Raw genomic sequence first — 21644 nt, 5'->3', positions numbered from 1 at the left:
CTCACCAACTCCCATGGAAGCAGGAGCTTGAATCTCTAGGAGAGAGTGGGATGGGGATATTTGAACAGGGCATGCTGTTCCAAATGGATGCTGCAGTGATCCCTCAGAAGGGAGTATGCAGTAAGATGCATGCAGCACATACTGTCACCACAGGTGTCAAAATGGCACATTTTGGAGGCTGAACCTGTTTATGCTAATAATGAGTGTTATTTTTGTTCAGCGCTGAACTGAATCATCAAGAACACTTTCTTTTGCTGAACTTTAGCTCTGCCCTATTGTAACAGGAATCCAGTAATGAGGTATTTGAATTAGTTTGTTTTTGCCATGGCTAGTTCAGGTTAAAAGCTTGTTAGTTTTCTCAATGTGGTTTTTGTTCAATGCTGGCTGAAAAGAAAAAAATAAATGCAACAAACTTTACATTTTAAGCACACATCTTTTTGCATAGGTGTGAATCTTCATTTGCTTGCTTTAATGACATTGTTTGTTCTTTTACGTATCACTGTTTCAGATTGTGTCAGTTTTAGTGTGAAGATTCATATTATTATGCAAGCTCTTAATTTGATATGAAAAGTTGTAAATAGGTAATGGCTATGACCTTCAGGGATTTAACTTTGGTCTTTTTTGAGGGTTGCTAAGCACTTGCAACTCTTCCATTAGCAGAAACAGTGGCTACTCAAGATTGGGACCTTTGAAATGCTCATCACAAATCTACCTATTAGAAAATAGCCATGATTCTCAGAAGCCCATTTCTTGGCATATTTCAGAACTATTAACAAAGTAAAGGTGATTATCTCCGGGCAAATGCTCCACTGTATGTTTAAGGGCGTAGTTTTGAGTGTTTCAGAATAATTTTGACCCTGAAATATGCTATAGCACATCCCCAGGCTGCCTTCTCACAGAAAGCATCACCTGAAGTTTATTAGTATCAACCTTGAGCAGCAAATTTAAGCTTGAAGTTTTTCTACCAGGCCCTTTGGCTCCATTTAGATTGAATGGCTCCTTTTCCCCATCCCTGAGCATATTTTCCTTAGCACTATTACCTGTAGTGATGTGCCCAGTGATTCAGACCTATTCACCAGGCTATTACAGCAGTGGAATAACTTTCATTTGAACCTGCTCAGAGGTGAATACAAATGCCTGTAAATAAGCAAAATGGACTTTCTTCTCTGTCATTGGAGAGGCGTCATAAAAAAACAAAAATGCAAATGAGACTGGATGACAGCAGGCAAAAGGTGTTTTGTTTTACTCTAAAAAAAAAAAAAGAAAGTGCAGTTAACAGCAGACCAGAATGGAAAGCTGGAAAATTAACTTGACCAGGTGCACGTCATTATTAGAAAAGTTTCTGTAAGTCATCAAGTTATGCATTCTTTGTGTCCTTGGATTGTCCCTTTTCTGTAATATTGACCTTTAGCAGGTCCACGGAATGTGCAGTGCTTATTCTTTCTGTGAGGGCTGTTAAGATGCAGCAAGGTTTGCTTATATGGAGGTCTAGGTACCAAGAACACTTGTAAGATTGTGGCAGTCGTAATGAATTGACCTGCATTCCCTTCCCAGTGGAGCAAGTACCAAGAGCTTCCCAATACTTACTGGTCTGGTTTTGGAGAGTTTCCAGCAGAATAACTTTGTCCCATTTTCAGAGTACTTTCTGTTACATACTGAGGATTTGAGTAACATGTGAAGTGCCGAAGTGATTGCAAGCCCCCAGAGGGATAAAATTAGGAGTGAGCTTCCGTGAGATATCCCATAATTTGTGATGTTAAGGATGGCTCTGGAAAGGATTATCAATAGAACAGGACACAGACGAGATGAGAACTTGGACGAGAGATGTAAATATGTTGATGGTCAGGAGTAAATGTCTTCGGTGTATTAAGAATATGTTTTTATAACACCCTTTGAACAGGATTAAACTGGAATATAGGTATAGAAGTAAAAGATCTAGCCAGCTCCTCTGAAAACACGGAAGATATCCTCTCAGGTGGGTAATTTGTCTGATGATAGTGATGGATCCTCAATATGCTCAATGGATTAATGTTGCACTTTGATAATTTCTCTGAAAAGGTTAGGCAGTACAGCAGCAACCTCTGATCAGAAGCTCACAGAACAGCAAAAATAGCTGTAATTCCCCATTTGGAGTTGTACTCCACAAACTCCCCAGTTGCCAGCAGTGAGTGTACAGTTGCCAGTGGTGATGACTGGGTGGAAAATCAGAAATATACTTTTATTTATAACATTCAAGTTAAAAAAAAAAGTCACATTTTTAACCAAGTCTGGCTTTTAAATTCTGATGAAGGTTTATTTGGTCAAAAAAGATGTTATATTTCCCTCGGAAAGGCATTTGCCTTGGGTGAGGGTTTAATCTGAGTGGATGGAATTAAACAGAGATTATTTAGTACTGTTTAACGAGCGAAGATTGATTAGTCAGGTGTAGAGGCACAGTATTCTTCCTTTCTGTGAAAGCTTATTTCAGATCAAATTCCTAATTCAGTGTCAAAGATAACTTGATCAACTTGTAACGAGCTGGAGCTGAATTGTACATGAGACAGAGAGTTGTGTGATGGAAGCATCTGTGTGTGTATGAGTGAGAGGGAAAGGAGGGAGGGATTTTAGCTTGTTTAGAAAATAAAATGCATCATTAATCTAAATATGACAGTAGCATAAGCTGTGAGAACTGTCTTCCAAACAGCATGCCATGAGCCTGCTTTGTTTGCTGCTCTCTGCCAGCTGCAATCACGTTTTTGCCTAACTGCTGGTTCGTTTTCCTGGCGCTTGGATGAACCGATTGCTGCCTCTGCCAGAAAAAAGCATTGTGGGGAAAGACTGCCTGGAAAACATGCACTGAAAGAATAATCTGCTCAGATGCAGTGTAGTGGGAATGAAGGGGCAGAGAAGAGAGATGCCAGTTCGTCACCATTCCCAGCTAAATCTGAGCATCAGGAAGAGACATCATGTCCCCTGCCTGGAGTCTTAGAAAGAGATGTGTGCGCTCGGTAGCGATATGTCAAAGCTAGCGGGAGAAAAGGATTTGATAAGAAAAATCTGGCTGTAAAAGCTGGGTTTGTCTCATTTTTATTCCTGTTGGGAGTGATCTTTAGAATGATCACCTTTCTATGTTGCTGCCCTTCTTCAAAAGCAAGATACAAATGGAGTTGGAGAACAGAATATGAATACCTAATAATTTCATGTGCTTGTCACCACCCTGTTTTACATGCATCACAGTAGTTTTCTCCCTTCTTTGACTAGATGTTTCTGCTTTAAACACTCTGCAAGTGGTTTTTTGTGGGATTTGTTGTTGTTTGGTTTTTTTTAAATAACAGAAAGGTCATGGGCAAGTGAGTTCAAAAGCTAACAAACATAAAGCAAACAGCAATTATGCATAAGAAATGCATGGAGAAATATGCATATGCGTACAGGAAGTTTTTAAATAAACTGAATATAAATACTGTGGAAGCAGAAGTGCTGCCAGCAGGGTAATTATATAATTGATGTGCTTGTCTGTGAAACCACTTTTTCTGTGGTTTGATATATAGCTCCGCTAATGAGGTGGGTCTCAGTCCCAGAATTTGATCTCCTGTTCCATATGAAATATTCTTCACACAGACAGCTCTGTGGAGCCTTTTGGAAGTGAAACACAACTCTTCTAGGTAATGTTCTTTGTGTCTTGCTGGTTTCTGGGCCATACTATTTACCACTTCCCATGTCAAGGAAGATGGTAGTGGGAGTTGGTACAAACGGAAAATTAGAGTCATGTTGTGCACACAGCAATTGGGCTCTCCTTTCCCACAGCAGTCATGTTTATTTAGATGTATTTCCCTGATTGCTTTTGTAACTGAACTGTCATTGAGCCTCCTTTGCTAATTAATCATACTCTTCATCTCGTGCTCAAGCAGAAACTGGTCAGATTGATGTGCTGCTGAAGTCCAGAAGATCAGGAAAAATGATGGGGTTAATAGGTGTGTGACTGGAAGAATCAGTTAGTCTGCTGTTGTTTTACACCAAAGTACTGATGTTTTGAAAAATAACTGAGTATAAGCTGAATATTGCATTATCTGGGACCAGAGAGATGACTCTGGGTGAAAATTGATTTTACTGTTTTGTTTCATTTCAAGATTATCAGATTTTTTTTTTCTTGCTCTCTTTTAGTTTTTTGTCTGAATTCTCTTCATGTCTTTGATCTTTCCTTGTAACTTTGTGTCCTCCTCATGTGGGCACAGGCTCCAGAGCTCCATTGTTTTCTTTCAGAACGGCAGGAAGATGAGAGATCCTCAGGATCTTTTCCTCCTTTCCATCTTTCCACTTCTTGTCCCCTGACAAGAATCCCACAAAGCAGTATTTCTTTGCCAAAGACACTGCTGTTGCAGCAGCCTGCTGGTGAGGGACTGTCAACCCCCCATTCTGTGAGCAGTGTGTCTCCACCGTGTGCCAGGGCTTAACGCCGACAGGCACGTTTTGATGAGTATTTTTTCTGTAGTCCTTAAGAGAATAGTAATTAGTAACTAATAGCAAGACTCCAACCTACTCCTGTTTCCTCACATTCTGTCTCTTCAATCCCCATATACTTGTGTGCTAATTTATGTTCTCGAGTGAAAACGAGGAGGCTTCGAATCTGGAAGTGCTGCATTTTAATAGGTAGGCTTAAAATAATTAGAAGTGGTTTCCTGTTAGTATGTTTTAGACCAAAGCATAAAGGAGACAAGATACAGACCAGAAGTTTCAGGTGTATATCCCAAAGTCACGCATGATTGTGCAATCTGTACCTGGAAAAGAGATGCCAATGAGATGGGACAGCATCTGTCCACTGAACCAAAAGGACCTGCTTTTCTGCTCTGCCCGGCTTGGCTTTGCTATTTACACATCAAAGGTGGCATTTAAACCTTTATGGAGGCATGGTTCCTTAGTTTTGAAAAGGCACAGATCTTGAAATAACAGGTGACAAACCATTTAAAGGACGTTATATTGCCAGAAACACGAGGTTTATGCACACAGCCTCGGATGGGAAGCGTGCCACCAGGGTCACTTACGTGTTTACTGTTGAGAGCAAAAAAAAACCTGGTTTTGGGAGCAGGATCCAGTCACTTAAACAGAGATTTGTACTACCCTTGTAGGCATTGTAGCATATACTGCTGCCCACTGGGCTCCCAGAGGTCCTGTGTCATACCTGCCAGCCCTGTGCAGGTTCCTCACATACCCTAAGGAGCATAAAGCAGCACAGGGTACCTCTCTTCAGGCCATTGAATTTGGTGGCAGGAGGAAATGTCTGGAGAGGATACTGGAAAAAAATGCCAGAAACAGTCAGGGCAGCAGAGGAAGAACTGCCAGAGCACATGATAAGGGGGATGTGAGTGAGGCAAATAAGGAGTGTAGGTGCTGGGGAGCAGGCAGATAATTAAAGAAACTTAAAATATAGGAGCCTGGTTTTTATGCATTGACATGTGCTTCTTGACAGAAAATCACATTAGCGACTTCCTCCTGCTGTAACAGAAAAGTAGTTCAGGCTGGATTTGTCTTTCCATAGATCTTTTGATTTATATAATATGTTGCTGTTCTGTGAGTAAGGTTTGTTGTCAGAATTCCTCTCCAAAGGGTTTGCAGTCTGCAAACTTGCTTATTTGTCAGTACTGTACGTAACTAATATGAACCAAATCGATGGTTCAGAATTGTTTTGAAGTAGATTGATTTTGGCATGAGGAGATATTTTCGAGGAAGTATAAAGCCAAAAAATAAAGGTAAAGAGAATATATGCAGCAAAGCCGTGACTGGAGAGTCATTAGCAATGATAGCACTCACTAGGCCAAACTTAAAATTCAGATGTGAAGAAATGTAGCATATGTATGCTGCAGCGGGAAGCAGTATCTGGATAAGCCACTGAGAAGTCAGAGCCAGTTTTATGAATTTAAACAAAAAGTTCATGCATTTAAAAGTCTGGCTGTAGACAGAGTAACTTGGGAGTGAGTCAGCCTGGTGGCCAGGAGCTGGCAGGAGCTCAGCTCAGGATGGAGCCGAGCCAAGTCAGCACTGCTGGGCAAACCTGCGCTCCGTGGCAGCCCAGCCTGGGCACAGGATCCCCCCAGAGGAAGAGGTGAGAAGGGAGCAGGGGAAAACCAAGAGGCAGGACCTCGGAGAGAATGGTTTGCAGGAGTGTGCTTGTGCAGTGCCTGCCTGCACCTCTACAGAGGCTGCAGAGCCACGTGCTCCTGTCCTTCCCTGACCTGATGCCGTCTTGGGCATCTGCTTGATCTGTCTAAGCCTAGAGCTGGCTCCAGGTTACCCAGTGAATTACTGTCCCCAGACAATTTCTCAGTATTATTCTTACTGAGTTGTCAAGAGCTAAGTTAGCTCAGATCTTAGCCAGCAACACGTGGTCAGTACATTTGAATTATTGTTTTTAACTTTGTGAAGAAAGAGAGCAGTTGAATATATCATGTAAGTTGTGTTTCTTCTGGTGGTAAAAAGGAATTTCCTTTTCAGCACTGCTGCATCCCTCAGCGTCCTCTTTATGTCTTTCACAGTCTTTAGTTACGCCATCGACTACCAAATAACATCTTAAAGTTTTGCAGCTTTTTACACAATGATAAGGTGGTGATTTCTTTCACCAAAAGAGGCTGTTGCACTGGGAACTGGCAACTCCTACTCCAGCATCTCGAAGCGAAAAAGAAAAGAGGCTCATTTTGGTTTGTGAGTGGCCGCAGGTGTTTGGGCACTGTGGGAGATGCTCAGGAGCCAGTGTCTCAGTGCCTGAAGTGTCAGACGGGGAGTGGGAATGCTCAGAGTGGCCAATTCTGCATTTAGGTCCAACTCTTTGCTGCCAGTGTCTTTGGTAACTCTTATCAAAAATATCAGTCGTTTTGGCTGGAGACAGTGCAACATATGCTTGTTACAAGGCCTCGGGGTCATCATCTTTGTTTTCCTAGCTCTAAATGGCAAAGTATATGGCACAAAATTGTATATTTGAAACAGGTGTAACAAAGGCTGGTATTAGCAAGGTGCCATGGCTGAAGGATAATTAAGGCTTTACCATGAGGAAGAAAGGTGGATTCAAACTTTTGCAATTAATCAAATTGATTTCTTAACACATAAATCTGCATCCGATCATGATCCATAACTAAGTATATCACAAAAGTTATTGTGATCTCAGGGAAAAAAAATTAGTGTTGGGAATACTGCCTGGGAATATAAAGGCACTACAACTGAGTTTTAAATCTTCTTTGCAAGGATAGTTTTGATATTGTTGAGTGCTATTATTTCTTGACAGAAAGGTGTATTAGATGGTGTCTAATTTTTGTGTGTCAGTGGCATATGTGATATAAAAACTACATTTGCTTAATGTAACAACTTTTAAAAAACAAAACTGTTTCTTTAAATTTGTTATTATGTTATTCTTTTGTTTATCAATATAACCTATGTACCATATACCCTTTTTCTTAAATTTGCAGAGGACCGGTATGAAGCTGACCATACCATGTTTTATCCTTTCTAAATGATCATTTAAATTTGTTACCTTTGTTAATTTTGATACTTATACCTTTACTGCACCATTTATTACCCTCTTTGCCTGGTACTTGAGCATTTGGTTGTTCAAAGTATATACTGAGAGAAAGCTTTAATATCTTTAGATGGCCATGGATGCTTGACTGATTTGATTTCCTTCTCTTGTCCAATGTTCTCTTTTCTTCCCATTGAAGACAAATACTATGTTCATGCATATTCTTTCTGGTGATTACCCTCACTTCCCTGCTTTGAGAAGCTCTTGCAGAAGAGCTCATTGCTACAGCCGCTGCCTCTGACATGTCGTTTGTGAAGTTCAGGTTCTTTCCTCCTGATATTAGTCATGGATAAATCTCACTTACAAATTTTGCTGCTGTCCTTGACAAGGTGAAGTTGTTAACACTCATTTACAGCCCGTAAGAGGAGATGTCTGGAGATGAAGTCTCGTGCTACTAAAACATTAGTGTATCTGTCTGCTTGTTACTGATCGTTGCTGTCAGGTGAGGAGACCTGTGATATGTCTTCCTAACTCATCATTTGAGAGGTTTTTCACTTGAATCTTTACCAGCATTATTCTGAGCAGGAAGGAGGAGGAAGAGATGCACCTGCCAGAATAAAGACGTGCCTGGTTCATGTTGTAATTAAACATAGGAAACAAAAAAAAAACCCAAAGCAAACTGTGAATACATATGATAGGCAGGTATGAAGGTGGGTTAACTAAACGTTGAGTTCTCCAGTTTCCACTGGCAGAAACATTAATATTTGCACAGAGGATCTTCTAGGGGGTTTTTTTCTTTTTTTTTCTTTTTTTTTAGTTAATATGTTGAATTTATTTTTTTTAATAAGCTACTTTCTTATTGTTTTGAACTTTCTATTTCAGTGCTTTACAGAAGCCTTTTTTCACCCTCAGCACTGCTAAGGGAAGCTGCTGTAATGGGACTTTTGAGAAACTGGAATCAGTGTTGCAGAGGGCAAGACTGTTGCAGTTGTCCTCTGAGTGTTGAATAATCTCCCAAAATGGAAGTAGTAGTGATGCTAATTAATCCTTCTTATAATATGTTAAGAGCTCTGATTCCTGCATACTTTAAATTTCATTAAATGAAGGAAAAAATATAAGAGATGCAGTTTTAATTAAATATGAGTAAAATTCTTATTCTTAATTAATCTGTTTCTATACCATTACTTATACATGGAGAGTGACTTGACTGCATGTATGTCAGAAAGTAAAAGGAGAAAAGTTGAAAACCCTATTCTTGATCTTTCTCTCCCTTTCTTACCCATCATGAGTATTTCAGTCCCCTGCTATGAATTTTATTGTATTTCAAAGTACTCTTTCTACCTGCTCTGATATAGTCCAGCCTCACATATTTCATTTCAGGCCTCCAACCCTCTGCATTCAGATTTCCATCAGTTAAATTCCCCTTTCCATCCTGTTTTTCCAACCTCTCAGTTTTTCAAAAAGTGCTGTAGGTTTTTTCTTTGTCACTTTCCCCTGTGAAACTTGAAAGTGTAGTCATTTTAAGCTTCCACTGTTTTTACTAAGGTGTTGGATTTTTTTCTTTTTATTCCCAGAAAAAGCTCCAAGGTCCAGAAACAGTTTGTAAGGAACGTTGAGGTTCATGCAGAATAAGAATTTTTTTCCTTCCTCCACGATGTGCTCTCATCCCTTTGGCTGCTTGACATTCAGATCATCTTTTATCTGAGGACTTCTTTCCACAACGGACATGAATTACTTCCCTCAGCCTTGTCACTATTTTTAAATGAGCCCAGCACCCTCACTGTTTTAAGAGGCTTCTGGATCATCCAACACTGGGAATATCCCACAGTTGTTGAGTGCTTTGTCGCTACCCAGAGCTTTAACAAGGTGTGGGGATGTACAACTTCTGAGGCAGGATACTAAACAGGTGAGGTTTTATTTTGGGAAAGACTTGTAGAGCCATGTTTTTTCCAGTCTGCTTTGTAGTGACCTTTGCAGGTGGGAGGGACAGGCATATATCAAAGTCAAGAGGGAGAAAGCGAAAGCACCGGCTTTCAAAGTGCTTCCATGAGTTTTCCAGCCCCAATCAGACCTTACATCACAGTCAGCTTTTCCAGTTGTGTTTATTAATAGCTAATCAAGCCAAATACATGGAATTTCTGGGTACATTCAAGATTTTCATTACATTTCCCCACTATCATTCCAGGTTTTAAGATTAACTGTGCTTGTTACAGAGTCCCCACAGAAACGCAAGACACCAATTGTACTGTTCCTTGTCTTTTCCCTCTGTGCTGTGTTATGGATATGCAGGTACTTTGAAAGATGAGCTGGTTTTGCTCTGAAAACTCACACTTTGTACACGATAGCAGAAAGCTCCTGTACCTCTTCCCTTTTTTTTATTTTTCTCTCCCAGTGAACTATTAATGAATTATTCATCCAAAAGCCTCAGAAGGCAAAGTATAAAAAGGAAGAGTACCTGAATTCCCTCAGATTTTTATTTTGTGCTGCTTTTCTCTAAAAAAAAAATCCTGAAATTGTACCTATATCCAGGTCTGTAAAAACACAGTGTGGGATATATGATATGTGATCCTGGGAAGATCTGGGTGTGTTTAGGTGCAGAAGCCATTGACTTCAAAAACACAGCTACTGGTAATAAGCTTTCTGGCTGAAGCCTCATATGTTGAATATAAACAAGCCAATTCTGGGCTTTTCACCTTTTCCATCTTATAGTTTTTCTTCCCTCTTGATTTATTCCCTTATTTGTCTTTATTTTTTTTCATCACTCCTTGCTTTATGTAGAAACCTGTGACAGTTAACAATGTAATGGATAGATAGTAGTAGAGGAAAAGCCAATAACTATGCATACTTAAAATCTCTGTGGTTCTGCTGGGACCAACATTTTTAGTACAGCATTAATTTCAAAGGAGCTTACTTGATGATGGAGAAGATTTTTACAGTACTGACTTTGATACTTCCTGCTTGGTTGTGTCACAGATAATACTAATGATTTTAAGACCTTGTTAAAAGAGGGAAATTAGGAAATCTGGAGAAAAAAAGTAATTTAAAGGAATTTACGGATTGGAATGATAATTGGTATATTTAATGTGGTTCATAATATGTGTCTGTTGTGAGTAGTGATCTTTGAAATTAGAATTATATTACTGTTGATAATGGTTTTCTTTGGATCCGCTCCTTGTTTTTCTGTCCTCAAGTCTGAAAAGCTTGATCTAAGCTGGTATTAAAAGACCAAGTTCTGCTTCATCTTTTATTGAAGGCTGAATGATTTAGCAAAGGTAGAGTAATGTTACTTTCATCTAGAATACGGAAAACATTTTGTTTCAGATGTTTTTTTAAGTAAAAAAGCAGTACATATCACATGGAGATTGATTTGGTAGGAAGATGTATGGAAATGGCAGAACATTTAACAAAAACTGTTGCAGAAATTTTAATTTTACATTCTTCCAATATTTTTTTAATATTTTATTAGAAATTAATTTTTTCAGTCTATATTGACACGGATGACACATTCTACAGGGAATAATTTTTTAGTTGTTTGATCTGTCATCAGATCCATGAATCCTCATACCAGTTGTTTCTGCTTGTATGTTTTAGCTACTTTTTAGTTAGAAAGTTGAATACTGTTCTGAGCAAAACCACTAAATGATGATGATGATACAAGTTCTAACCAATTTTATGAGATGAACTGTAACAAAGTTACATCTTAATGCAGTATGAGAATAGACATCAAAAAGAAGAAGTAAATATATTAATACTTGGAAATCTGCTTAGGAGAAAAAAATGTTGGTTTTACTAATATATATCTGTGTTTTCCATTATTTCAGAATGTGATTCTAAAACAGTGTAAGCTAATGCGAGGTAATTTTCTACATGTGTACCAGTAGCTGGATTAGAGGTTTCTTTTTGTCATTTTGTCACTGTAATAATGCCTGCAAAATGATGCTTTTCTTTCTCCCATACTCTTTATGGATGCAGTAAGCTGTAACCCTGCAAAGCAGACTTGCTTTATAAATGGACTACAGCAAAAAGGCCTGGATGGTGGAGAAATGTTTGCTTTGTGCTTTGTCCCAACAGAGAAAACTGGCCTTTTAAGTCCATCTCACTAATAATAGGTTGGTGGGACAAAAGTAAGGCAGAGAAGTGAGAAATATACATGTTTTCTTTGTTCATTGCTTACTGGACATTGGAAAGCTGATTTCTACTGTTTAGCAAATCTAGGAAAATAAATGTGTAGAGAACTATCTTCCATTAATCAATACTAGAATTGCAGAGAAACACAAAGATAGGATAAATTCAGTCGTATTTTACTGCCTTATGCTCGGTAGTTCTCCATTCAGTCAGGTTCCTCCCAGAGCACAGAAGAGGGAGAAGGATTAGGCACAAAATTTGAATGACAACCTTATGCTTTCTTTAGCTGCAACGTTATGGTTGAAATGGAAGATGATCCATCTGGTATTTTCATCTACATCAAAAGCTCTTTCTTGAAAACTGTTTGTTATGAGAAGGAATAACTAGACTAGTGTAGCTTCATACAGGGTATTCTAGTTGAAAACTGCACCAAATACTTATGTAGATATGGAAAACAGGTCTGCTGGCAGTGGCCAAAGTGACATGACATCAAGTCTTCTAGCAAATGCAGTGTAGCAGAGGTTGGGAAAGTCTTTGCTGTGCACAGTGTCTTGAGGTCTTGCCCTCTAGGAAATGCTGCACCTACTAAACACCAGATTCCTAAACAGCACTGTAAGAACCTTCAAAAAGTAAAACAGTGAGAACATATAATATTTTGCAGTGGACAGTTTTAGAGGGTGTAGTGTAACAGAATGGAGTACAGTGAGATGAGAGATTACACTGAATATATCTTTTGTAAATATTTCATAAAATATACCCTTTCTGTCTCAGAACTTTTGTCAACCTTCCATTTCCTGGCTTTAACAAAACTTCATTTATTGACATCAAACTTCCATGTGGAAGTACTGGGCACAGAAGCAACAACCTCTGGGGAATTTTTGTCCTGCTTCATGCATTTACTTGCTTGAAATGCATTGTGAAGGGGATCCACAAAAGATGAAAACATAAGGCATTTTGTACAAGGTGTGGTCCAAATCCTTTGTCAGTCAGGTTGCCTTCAGTCTAATTACTTCCTTTGTCCTACTAGAGTGTTAGACAAGAGAAGCAAACTCAAGATTTAGGTTGAGGAGCTGAGTAGGTTGTCTCCAGTTTTCTGTTCTGTTGAACCAGTGCCCTGAGAGTGAGGAACTTACACACTTTCCACAAGAACTCATTAATTGGGACAGGCTTCTTTGGTGTTAGATTTTGAGCCTCAGCACTGAAAAGATTTAGGAAGGGTAACTTTTATGTAGAATTACAGACTGATAGAATGTCTTGGATTGGAAGGAACCTTAAAGATCATCTCATTCCAGTCCCCCTGCCATGGGCAGGGACACCTTTCCCTAGACCAAGTTGCTCAGAGCCCCTTCCAACCAGGTCTTGAACACTTCCAGGGACAGGGCATCCACAGCTTCTCTGGGCAACCTGTGCCAGTGCCTCACCATTCTCATAAATCTCTTTAGCTTAGAAGAGAGAAAGATGGTGGGGGTTCTACCTGTGGTGGTCCTGATTTCAGTGTGAGTGTTGTGGCTGGGTAATCACTTTATAAAAAGAAGAAAAAGGCAATAGCTTAACTGGATTTGAGGTATATGAGGTGCATGCTAGTATTTTGAAGAGAAACTACTCTAGAAAACTGTGAAGGCCACACACATACACAGAAGGGGTGCTATATGGGGGTCATATAGCAACTTGTGCTTTTTGGCAGTGGTGACTTACACATGGATTCTCAAATGAAAGATGTCTGAGTCCTCGTGCCTGAGTTGTGATAAGTGACATGGCAGATGTGTAGCAGGAGTTCATCCAGGATTTCTCCTAGTTTAGACTGAAACTATAATAAAAATCTTTCTTGGCTGAAAAGAGGTTGGACTACAACCCAGCTAAAGTTTTGGAGGTCCACAGATCTGTCTAAAATGATGTAAGAACATCTTGACTACAAGAGACATTTGATCATATGAGTGACTGGTTTGGACTAGCTTTTAAAATCAGTTGGGGGGGGTAGAAATTTGTCCCTGTAGGTGGTATCTTTCCTTTCTGCTTAGATAAAGACTTAATCCTCAGAGGCTGATTATGTTCAGGCCAGGGATTTGGCTCAGAACCCATTTTGGTGCAAAAGTGCAGGAACTTCTTAGGTTCTTTGCAGCCAGGAACAACTGAACTATAAGCTTATGAAGAGCTCAGCCAAGCTCCCATTAGTGAAACAGCAGTGGAAGAAAAATTTATACATGAAACTTGACTTCGTTTCCATTGAAGTCAAGGCATTTTCATTCCAAGAAGAATAGGATCTGGTTTGGTTTTTTTTCAGTATTGAAAATGAGTGTCTCACAGATTTTTGAAGCGTTCTTAGAGGTTTTTCTCCATTTAGTATAATCTCTGCTTCCACTTTCTGAATCCTTTTGTTTGGTCAAAATGATTATTGATATAGTTAGGAAAAAATATATATGGTACACTGAAAGGAGGGGTGGTTAATTTTTGAAGATCTATTTGGTAGCCTGACATACTTGCCAGAGCACATTTCTATTCACTAAAGGCATCAGACAGAAAATTATGTACACAACTTTAGCCAAAACTCAGGAGAATGTTTGTGATTTCAGAGTGGGTTTTATGACAGTATAAATTTCATGGCTCCCCTACAAAAAAAAAATAAATCTGAAACTGTATTGTTTTATTACTGTATTGTTTCATTGTATGTTGCCTGTAATTTCTGTGTGGCAAAGAACCAAAACATCCAGAGGAAGCTGTATGTTTGTTTGCCTTTTTATTAACAAGCTGTTGGCTAAATAAATTTCCATTGTTGGATGACTAAGACAGTCAAATATTTACGATACAGACATAGGGCAGGCTGTGTAAGAAATACCTGGCCAAATGACTGAATCCCAGAAATTTCTGGGAATAATCATCAAGGATTCTGACTAATTGCAGGCACTAATGCCTAATGAGTGTCAAATGTGCACCTGTTTGCCCCTCTCCATAAATATGTTGCATGGACAATGTTCTCATAGGTGGTTATTAGTACTGTAACCTGAGGATCACTTTTCCTGCAGTTCCATTTTATTTCACACATCTGGGCACATCATTCACACAGCAGGATGTCAGTGCTGATATTCAGCTGTAAGCAGTGGACCTACATGTGTACTAAATCAGGTCCTTAGGCTGCACTTGAAAATTTTTCTTGTACTTATTGCTCTGTATTAGACAATATAGTCAACTGTTTTGTAGGTATTTGTCAGTTCTTCAGAATTCCAGTGATTCTGAGATGCCTCCCATGCCCTCTAGCACATAACATTACATCCTAAACAAAGGCAGAGGAGTTTGCACTGGCAATTTAGTGTCTGAATGTATTACTTCTTCAGCTTTTAGTGGATTTGATACCACTGCAGGGAAGTGACCTTGAGGCAGAGGTGCTCTACAAATCACAGTCCATGTCTGGCAAAGAAATTTGCAGAATATAGGCCTCAAATACTCCTTCCCAGCCCAGTCATCATCCTAGATTTTGCTCTTCTGATCTCCTGTGATGCAGTGATTGCTGGGGTACCTGTGCCAAGCCGTGCCTTTGCCCTCGAGGTACTAAACAGGCTTAGAGAGTGAAAATCCCTTGTCTGCACAGGCCCTATGGATGAGGTTAGTCCAAGGCTTTCTTAGGTGTTTGGGAAACTTCCAGCAAGCATTCAGATTTGTTGTAGGGAGAATATTCAGTGTCACTGTAGAGAGGGAGCTGAGTGTCACCCTGCCCCTGCATAGCCATAGCTCACCTGGCTCTAGGGATTTTCAGGGATCTTCAGCAACAGAATACAGGGTTGTGAGACTCCAGGGTTGTGTTGACTCATCACTGCTTGAGTCCTCAAGCAGTGCTTGAGATGGAATAGGGCAGGACCTCTTACTGACAGCTTTCTTAGGTGCAAAGAAGCAGGAAGGCAGTACTGTGATGTTTGGCTTTAATATTATAATGCAGATATGCCAGAGAGATAAAAGTGAAACAAAAAAATCTAGAAAGGACAGCCTATGGGCTTGCCAGTAAGGAAACTGAGAAATGGGACATTTAGTGAGCTAAAAGTAGTGGCCCTAATCCTCAGTTTAGGATTACAATGAACGAGTGGTTGAACTAAAAATCAATAAGGTGAAACTTTCACTTATATGATTTCTGTAATGACTGCTTAAATCCATAGAAACTTCATCTGATGTAATATGGGATAGCCTGGGGGTGTGACTTTGAGAACCATAGTTGTACCTTTGTCCACATCTCCTTCCCTCATTGCACTGAAGAATGTACTTTACTTAGCTTACTGTACTTTATAAAACTTGCAAAATACTTTGTCACAAAGAATAATGGTTTGTTCTTAAAGCCCAGGCAAAATAAATCACAGTTCTTAGAACCAGTGTAAACATGATAAAAAGTGTACACAGGTCCTGATTTTGAAAAACCAAGCATTGCTGTGATGTTGTCAGCTTGTTGCTGTCCAGCTGCTCCAGAAAAACAGCAGCTGCTGTGCCTCACTACCTGCTTCTTTCCTGGTAGGTGCTTTATGATTTAAATCACTTCTTTGGGTGGAGAGAAGCAGATCTCTCTAATTCAGCAGCAGCCACTTGCATTGACTTGACACCAAGAAATAAAACCAACTGAAAAAGATCTCTGCAAGGATAGAGAAGAATAGGCTTAGCTAATAAAAAGCTGCTGAAAGCAAAATAAAAGAAAAAGAAGACATAGTACTGGTGTTTAACTCTCAACTTAGGAACATAAAAAACGTGCATGCAGTTTTATTCATTTACCAGTAAAGAAAAAAGCTAGAAGGTGAGGTTTGTTTGTCTTTTTAAAGGCAGGTTTTAATAATATGCATTGCTTATAGATCTAGAATCATCTCTTAAATCAGAGAGCAGCATCCATGTGCTGTGTGGGCATTTTAGGCAAAGAGTTGACTGTCATCACATGAAATCCTTTTGCCTTTTTTGGCTGGAGAAGAAATGCTTCCAAACTCCGTGCAAAGGCAAGAGGAGGACCAGACTGTGCTGCTTAATATTTGTGACTCGTTATGCCGTGTGCTTTTAGCAGTGAGGCATGGCTAGTGGGTAGCTTCCCCCCACCCCCAAATCAGATTATCTAACAGTTAATCTGTTTTGTTGATGTGCTGAGCAACAGCAGCTCATTCAGGACTCGGGGCTGGAGGGGGGAGCTCTTCTGAGAGCAGGCTGTTTCAACCAAACATTTTCCTTTTAGTGATCCATAGGATTAAATTTCAGGCTGTTGCCTATGGAACTTGGCATTAACAGCCAGTGCATTCATCACATTAGCTTTTCTCCTCAACTTCCCTTATGGAAAAAAATAGAGCCGTAGTTTCACCATCAGTCTCCCTTGACCAGCTTCTGTGATTACCCTTTTTCATCACTTTTTAATACTGACCAAAGCCTGGGTGGTTAAATTCACAGTCCTATCACCTTTTTTTTTTTTTTCCAGCACATACAGAATAGTCCTGAAATGAGCAGGAATTGATCTGTGGTACTGTTAAGCTCCTCCCTTTACAGACAGATTATTATTATTTCTCAGCATATGTGTGAGAGGCATCCATATGCAGCAAGCCTATTTCCTTCTCACCTAGAGGAAAGATGGAAATACATGTCTTGTTTTGTAAACATTTATTGCACTGTCTTTTTCTTGTTTTGATTAAGTCCATTAGTCTGTAGATCGTGCTGTGGCTCCCGAGTTCCATTTTATATAGTGCTCGGTAGTTTGCGTGTCTGAATGGTGAAGCCTCCTGCATTCATATTTCTCACTTTTCTTGACAGAAAGTGGGGCAGGGAAGACATAAGTCTAATTAGAGTGAGTGAATCTGTGCCTTGTGCGTGCTGCTCAGAGGCTTTGCCGTCTCTTATCCATATTACTGTGGCAGCCAAAGAGCGCATCACAAGGGCACCCTGGTGTGGACCCCGAGTGCTTTATCTGTATAGATTACTGCAGTGTGTTCGTGCAGGGTGGATCCAGACTCTGCAGCTCCAGCTTTCACAAAGCCTCCTCACAAGGGGAAAACAAATTATGCTAGCTAACAGGCAGCAATTGCTAGGAGGTAAAAGCCTAATGAAATCAAGGAAACAGTTCTCACAGGTTGCAGCAAGTGCTATGGGAAAGGTGAGAGATAATCAAAGCCTGGTAATAGGTACTGAAGCTGCAGATAACCTTGCCTTTTCCAGGACTGTGTTTTGCTTCTCTGTGAAAATAGTGTAAGAACACATTTTGACATCACAGAGATGAGATGTCAAGCAGTAAAGACAGGGCTGAGCTAATAACAGCATAGGGGACAAGCCAAGAACTAGACAACTCTGTGCCTTCAGCTCAAGGCTATCCTCCTCCTCCACAGCTTGCTTCCAAACAGATTGGATGATGTAGGGCAACTCACTTTTCAATTCTGTGTCTTGAAGCAATATGTGGTTTTAACCTGTTTCTGTAAACTCAGATGTGAGTATCTCTAGTGTATGGCTGGCTGGCCAGAAGGGCAGGAGTAAGAGATTTAAAGAGTCTGTGTATTCTCCCTGGAGGTATTTAAAAGATGTGTAGATGTGGCACTTATGGCCACTTGTTTAGAGTTGGACTTGGCAGTGCTGGGTTAATGGTTGGACTCAATGAATGATCATAAAGGTCTTTTCCAACCTAAACAATTCTGTGATTCTGTGATAACAGGAGACCTCAGTGTGAAGTCACAGGGTCATACTTTGTGTATTTCGTTTGGGAGTGTTGTGTTTGCTTAGTTGGACCTGCTAAACTTGTCCCAGCCACTGTAGGGAAGCACCCTGTCTCATTATATACCCATGTTATTGCTGCCTGGGTATTTCTGTCCATGGAGAGTGTATAAATTGCATGGCAGGGCTGTGTGTAACCTGGGAGCTGGCACAGTCAGAAAAGAGTCCCTTGAGCTACTGGCTCAATACAGGTGGATTTTAGCTTCTAGACAAATAGCTTGAAGGGTCAGGAGTAAACCTTCTCTGTCTGTCATCATAGGTGTTGGTCTGCCATGTCCTCTCCATTCCATTTCCAAAGGATGGCAAACAACAGCCCAGGTTCTTGAATCATCTGTTTGACTGTCCTCTTTGAGTTTGCTCTTTTCCCGTGTTATTTTTTGGATCTGCTCTGTATATGACTCTAGACTCCTGCCCCAACTCTTAGTCCTGTCATAAATGTAACCTTTTCACTCTTCTTCTATTATCATAGTCCCTCAGTCTGTTTCTAAGTCAGCATCCCGTTCTGGAGGGTTTGACACCTTGTACAGTGCCACATGACACTCAGTCCCAGCCCTCTGATTCAGCAAGCAGCTCTGAAACAGCACCAAAATAAAGTACCTGTTTGGCCCTATGTGGTTCAGGCACTAATTTTATTTAATTTTCTGGTCTCTGGTCAGTCTGCCTTAGCCCAAGACACAGGATGCAAAAGTGTTCTTTCTTTGCAGTTCTAGGTTTCTGTCTTTTGGGTCAGCTTCTCCAGTTTCTTCTATTAGGCTTGTGTAACTCCAATAAAACCAGTAGGGTTTTCCCATCAGAGCATTTGGCTAATATTGTATGCCAGACAAAGACATTTTGAAGATTAACTATCTGCCTGTCATGAGTGTATAAACACTTACTATTTGCCTATGTAACAAGTTCCTTTAAGTGGCGACTTTTGACAGCTGCAGTTCAATTTTACCAACTGTTTCTTTCTAAAATCAAAGAAACAGTTGGACTTGATGATCTTGAAGGTTTTTTCCAACCTTAGTAGCTCTATGATTCTATGACAATACAGGATAGCAAGAGCACAAATGGATTCTATGAAAATATAGGACAGCAAGAGCAGAAATTATACTTTTTAATGTAAACAACTTGCTTGTAGGGAGTTAATGAATGAAGCAACTATTAAAAAACATAGAAAGCATTGTACTATTGACTAGAAATGTGAGGCATCATACATAATTCAAAACCGAATCCCCCAGGAAGAGTTCACATAATGTATATGAACTGTTGAGCGGTTTAATAAACAAGGAAACAAAAAGGGCAGCATTTGCTGTAATCCAGACATCTTGTTAATGCATACAGGTATTTGCAGCCAAGGGAAAAACATGGCATTTAACACTGAAGTGTTTCTGAGTGAGAAACAAGATAGGGAGTTGATAATACCATCATGGTTAAGCACATTAAAGCAATACAGCTGTCTTTTATTCCTAAAACGCAAGAAAATTTTATCAAGGCTCTGAAACCTTTAGAGATTCACTTTCCCAGTCAGGGGTAGTGATACAGGAATTTCTAAACTGAATATCTGTGCTTGCTGCACTCCAGCAGTATTATGTGTTAGTGACTACAGAACCCATTACCAATATACAACCTGGCCTGATTTTCAACCAGTGTTATACTTTGTAACAGCGATACAAGAGTTCCAGTTCCTTCTGTAGTAACTTCTTCGTGGGATCTCCACACTATGGAGAGCTCTAAAACCTTGATGTTGTAACCAAAGCTTGGGTGAACCAAACCTTGCTCAAAGTTAAGGTGTGTTACCATTGGTCCATGGAAGTCACTTTGCATCATTTGGCCCAGATGCTACTTTTTTCTCCACAGCTGAGTCTGAAATGGGAATTGCCATCCCAGCAAAAGCCACTGATGTAGATCTTCAATGGAATAGCTGAACTGCTCCCTTTTCTTGAAGGGTCCTTACTGCCCTTTAGCATTTTGGATAGCACCCTTGGTCAAACTATCACCAGCTTGCATAGGCTGCAGCTTTCAGTCAGCAGCAGGACTCCCTGCCTTGGAATGACTGCAGTTTCTCTGAGGCTAGATGGAAGTCAGCTTTTGTTTGTCTTTGTGTGCTCTGTTTTGTGCTGTCTAATCTGCCTGACATGGGAGAACTGATTTGAAAGCTGCCCACGGTACTTCCTACTAAAATGGAGTCTGAAGAAATCAGACTTAGGGATTTCTGGTGGCTGTGTACCTCCTGATGGTACTGATGGTACCTCCACATATGGGGAATGAGAAAATAATGGAGTGACATAGATTTCAAACCTCTAGGTCTGTGTGGCTCACTGTGCTAATTGCCTGGTGACCTCCCTTTTGAATCCTTGGCAAAGCCTGTCCTTCTACCAACATGTGGTTCTGCTGTAACCTCTGATTATGGATATAAACCAAAAAGTATTCCATTCATGACCTTTCTCTCACTTCTTGTAAACAGATAGGTGTTGACTAGCATGGTCATTATTTCCTGTGGGCTTTCTGTAACCACTTTTCAAATAAGGCTAAACTGAGATGAACAGCTTGTGGTTTGGGACAGCCCCACAGATTTTGCCTGATGACAGCGAGTGGATTGCTTTGGAGGGCATTCATCCTTTTTTTTTTTTTTTTAACCAAGGTTATCTGAAAGTGAGGCCACTAATCTGAATGAGTCAGGTGAGCTCCATTTATTGACGTGAAGTGCAAGGCATCTGCAGAGGGTGAATATCTCATCCTTTTTGACTGTAGGAAGAGCCTCAAGGTAGCTAACCGGTTGAGTAGAGGTACCATTAATTCCATGTTATGATTTTAAATCAGACCACTCATTAATTTGGATGGGAGCACACCTGAGCACCTTTTTACTTCCTTTTCTGGGCATTGACTCATCCAACCTGAGGCATTCTGCGTTTACTGTGTTACGCTTAACTTTTCTGTGTCTTTTCTTACCTTTCCTCTAACATTTAGATTGCCATATTCAGGTTTTGAGATGAAGCTCACAAACAACTGATCCACAGCAGTGTCTCAAGCAGAAAGCAGAATGCATTATTTCTATGGGGTTTTTCTTACCCCTTTTTTTCTTTTTTTTTTTTTTTTTTGGCAAGTACACTTCCACTGAATATTTTTAGGAACCCCCATGATGTAGCATGTAAGTGCTACAAACTAGTAACTGAGAGAATCGTGTAAAAATAGCACTGGAAGGGACCTCAAAAAGTCATTTAGGTCATCACTCTCTTCTTCAAGGTAGGAGCAACTGTTGTTGTGGGGCACAGAGGTTTAGTTTACATCTTTCTTAACCTGAGTGCTCTTACTCACTGTGACCTTTCTGTACCGAAACTTTAAAAACTTAAATGTT

At 40.0% G+C, this 21644-nt stretch overlaps 1 protein-coding gene across 1 annotated transcript in view; it reads left to right on the top strand.

Annotated features, from left to right (window-relative positions):
• Positions 1-1762: 1762 nt before the first annotated feature.
• The window catches only part of RNF150 (ring finger protein 150), an 88774-nt gene continuing 68892 nt past the window's right edge, over positions 1763-21644 (top strand). The window contains exons 1-2 of the mRNA XM_029959617.1: positions 1763-1841; positions 1901-1975. Of these exons, the coding sequence (XP_029815477.1) occupies positions 1763-1841; positions 1901-1975 (154 nt within the window). The remainder of the gene's footprint in view (positions 1842-1900; positions 1976-21644) is intronic.

This window comes from Manacus vitellinus, unplaced genomic scaffold (assembly GCF_001715985.3).
Source record: "Manacus vitellinus isolate BGI_N305 unplaced genomic scaffold, ASM171598v3 scaffold_0_pilon, whole genome shotgun sequence".
In the NCBI taxonomy this organism is placed as follows: Eukaryota; Metazoa; Chordata; class Aves; order Passeriformes; family Pipridae; genus Manacus; species Manacus vitellinus.
The sequence above is the reverse complement of the archived record's forward strand: the minus strand, read 5'-3'. Positions and strand labels throughout refer to the sequence as shown.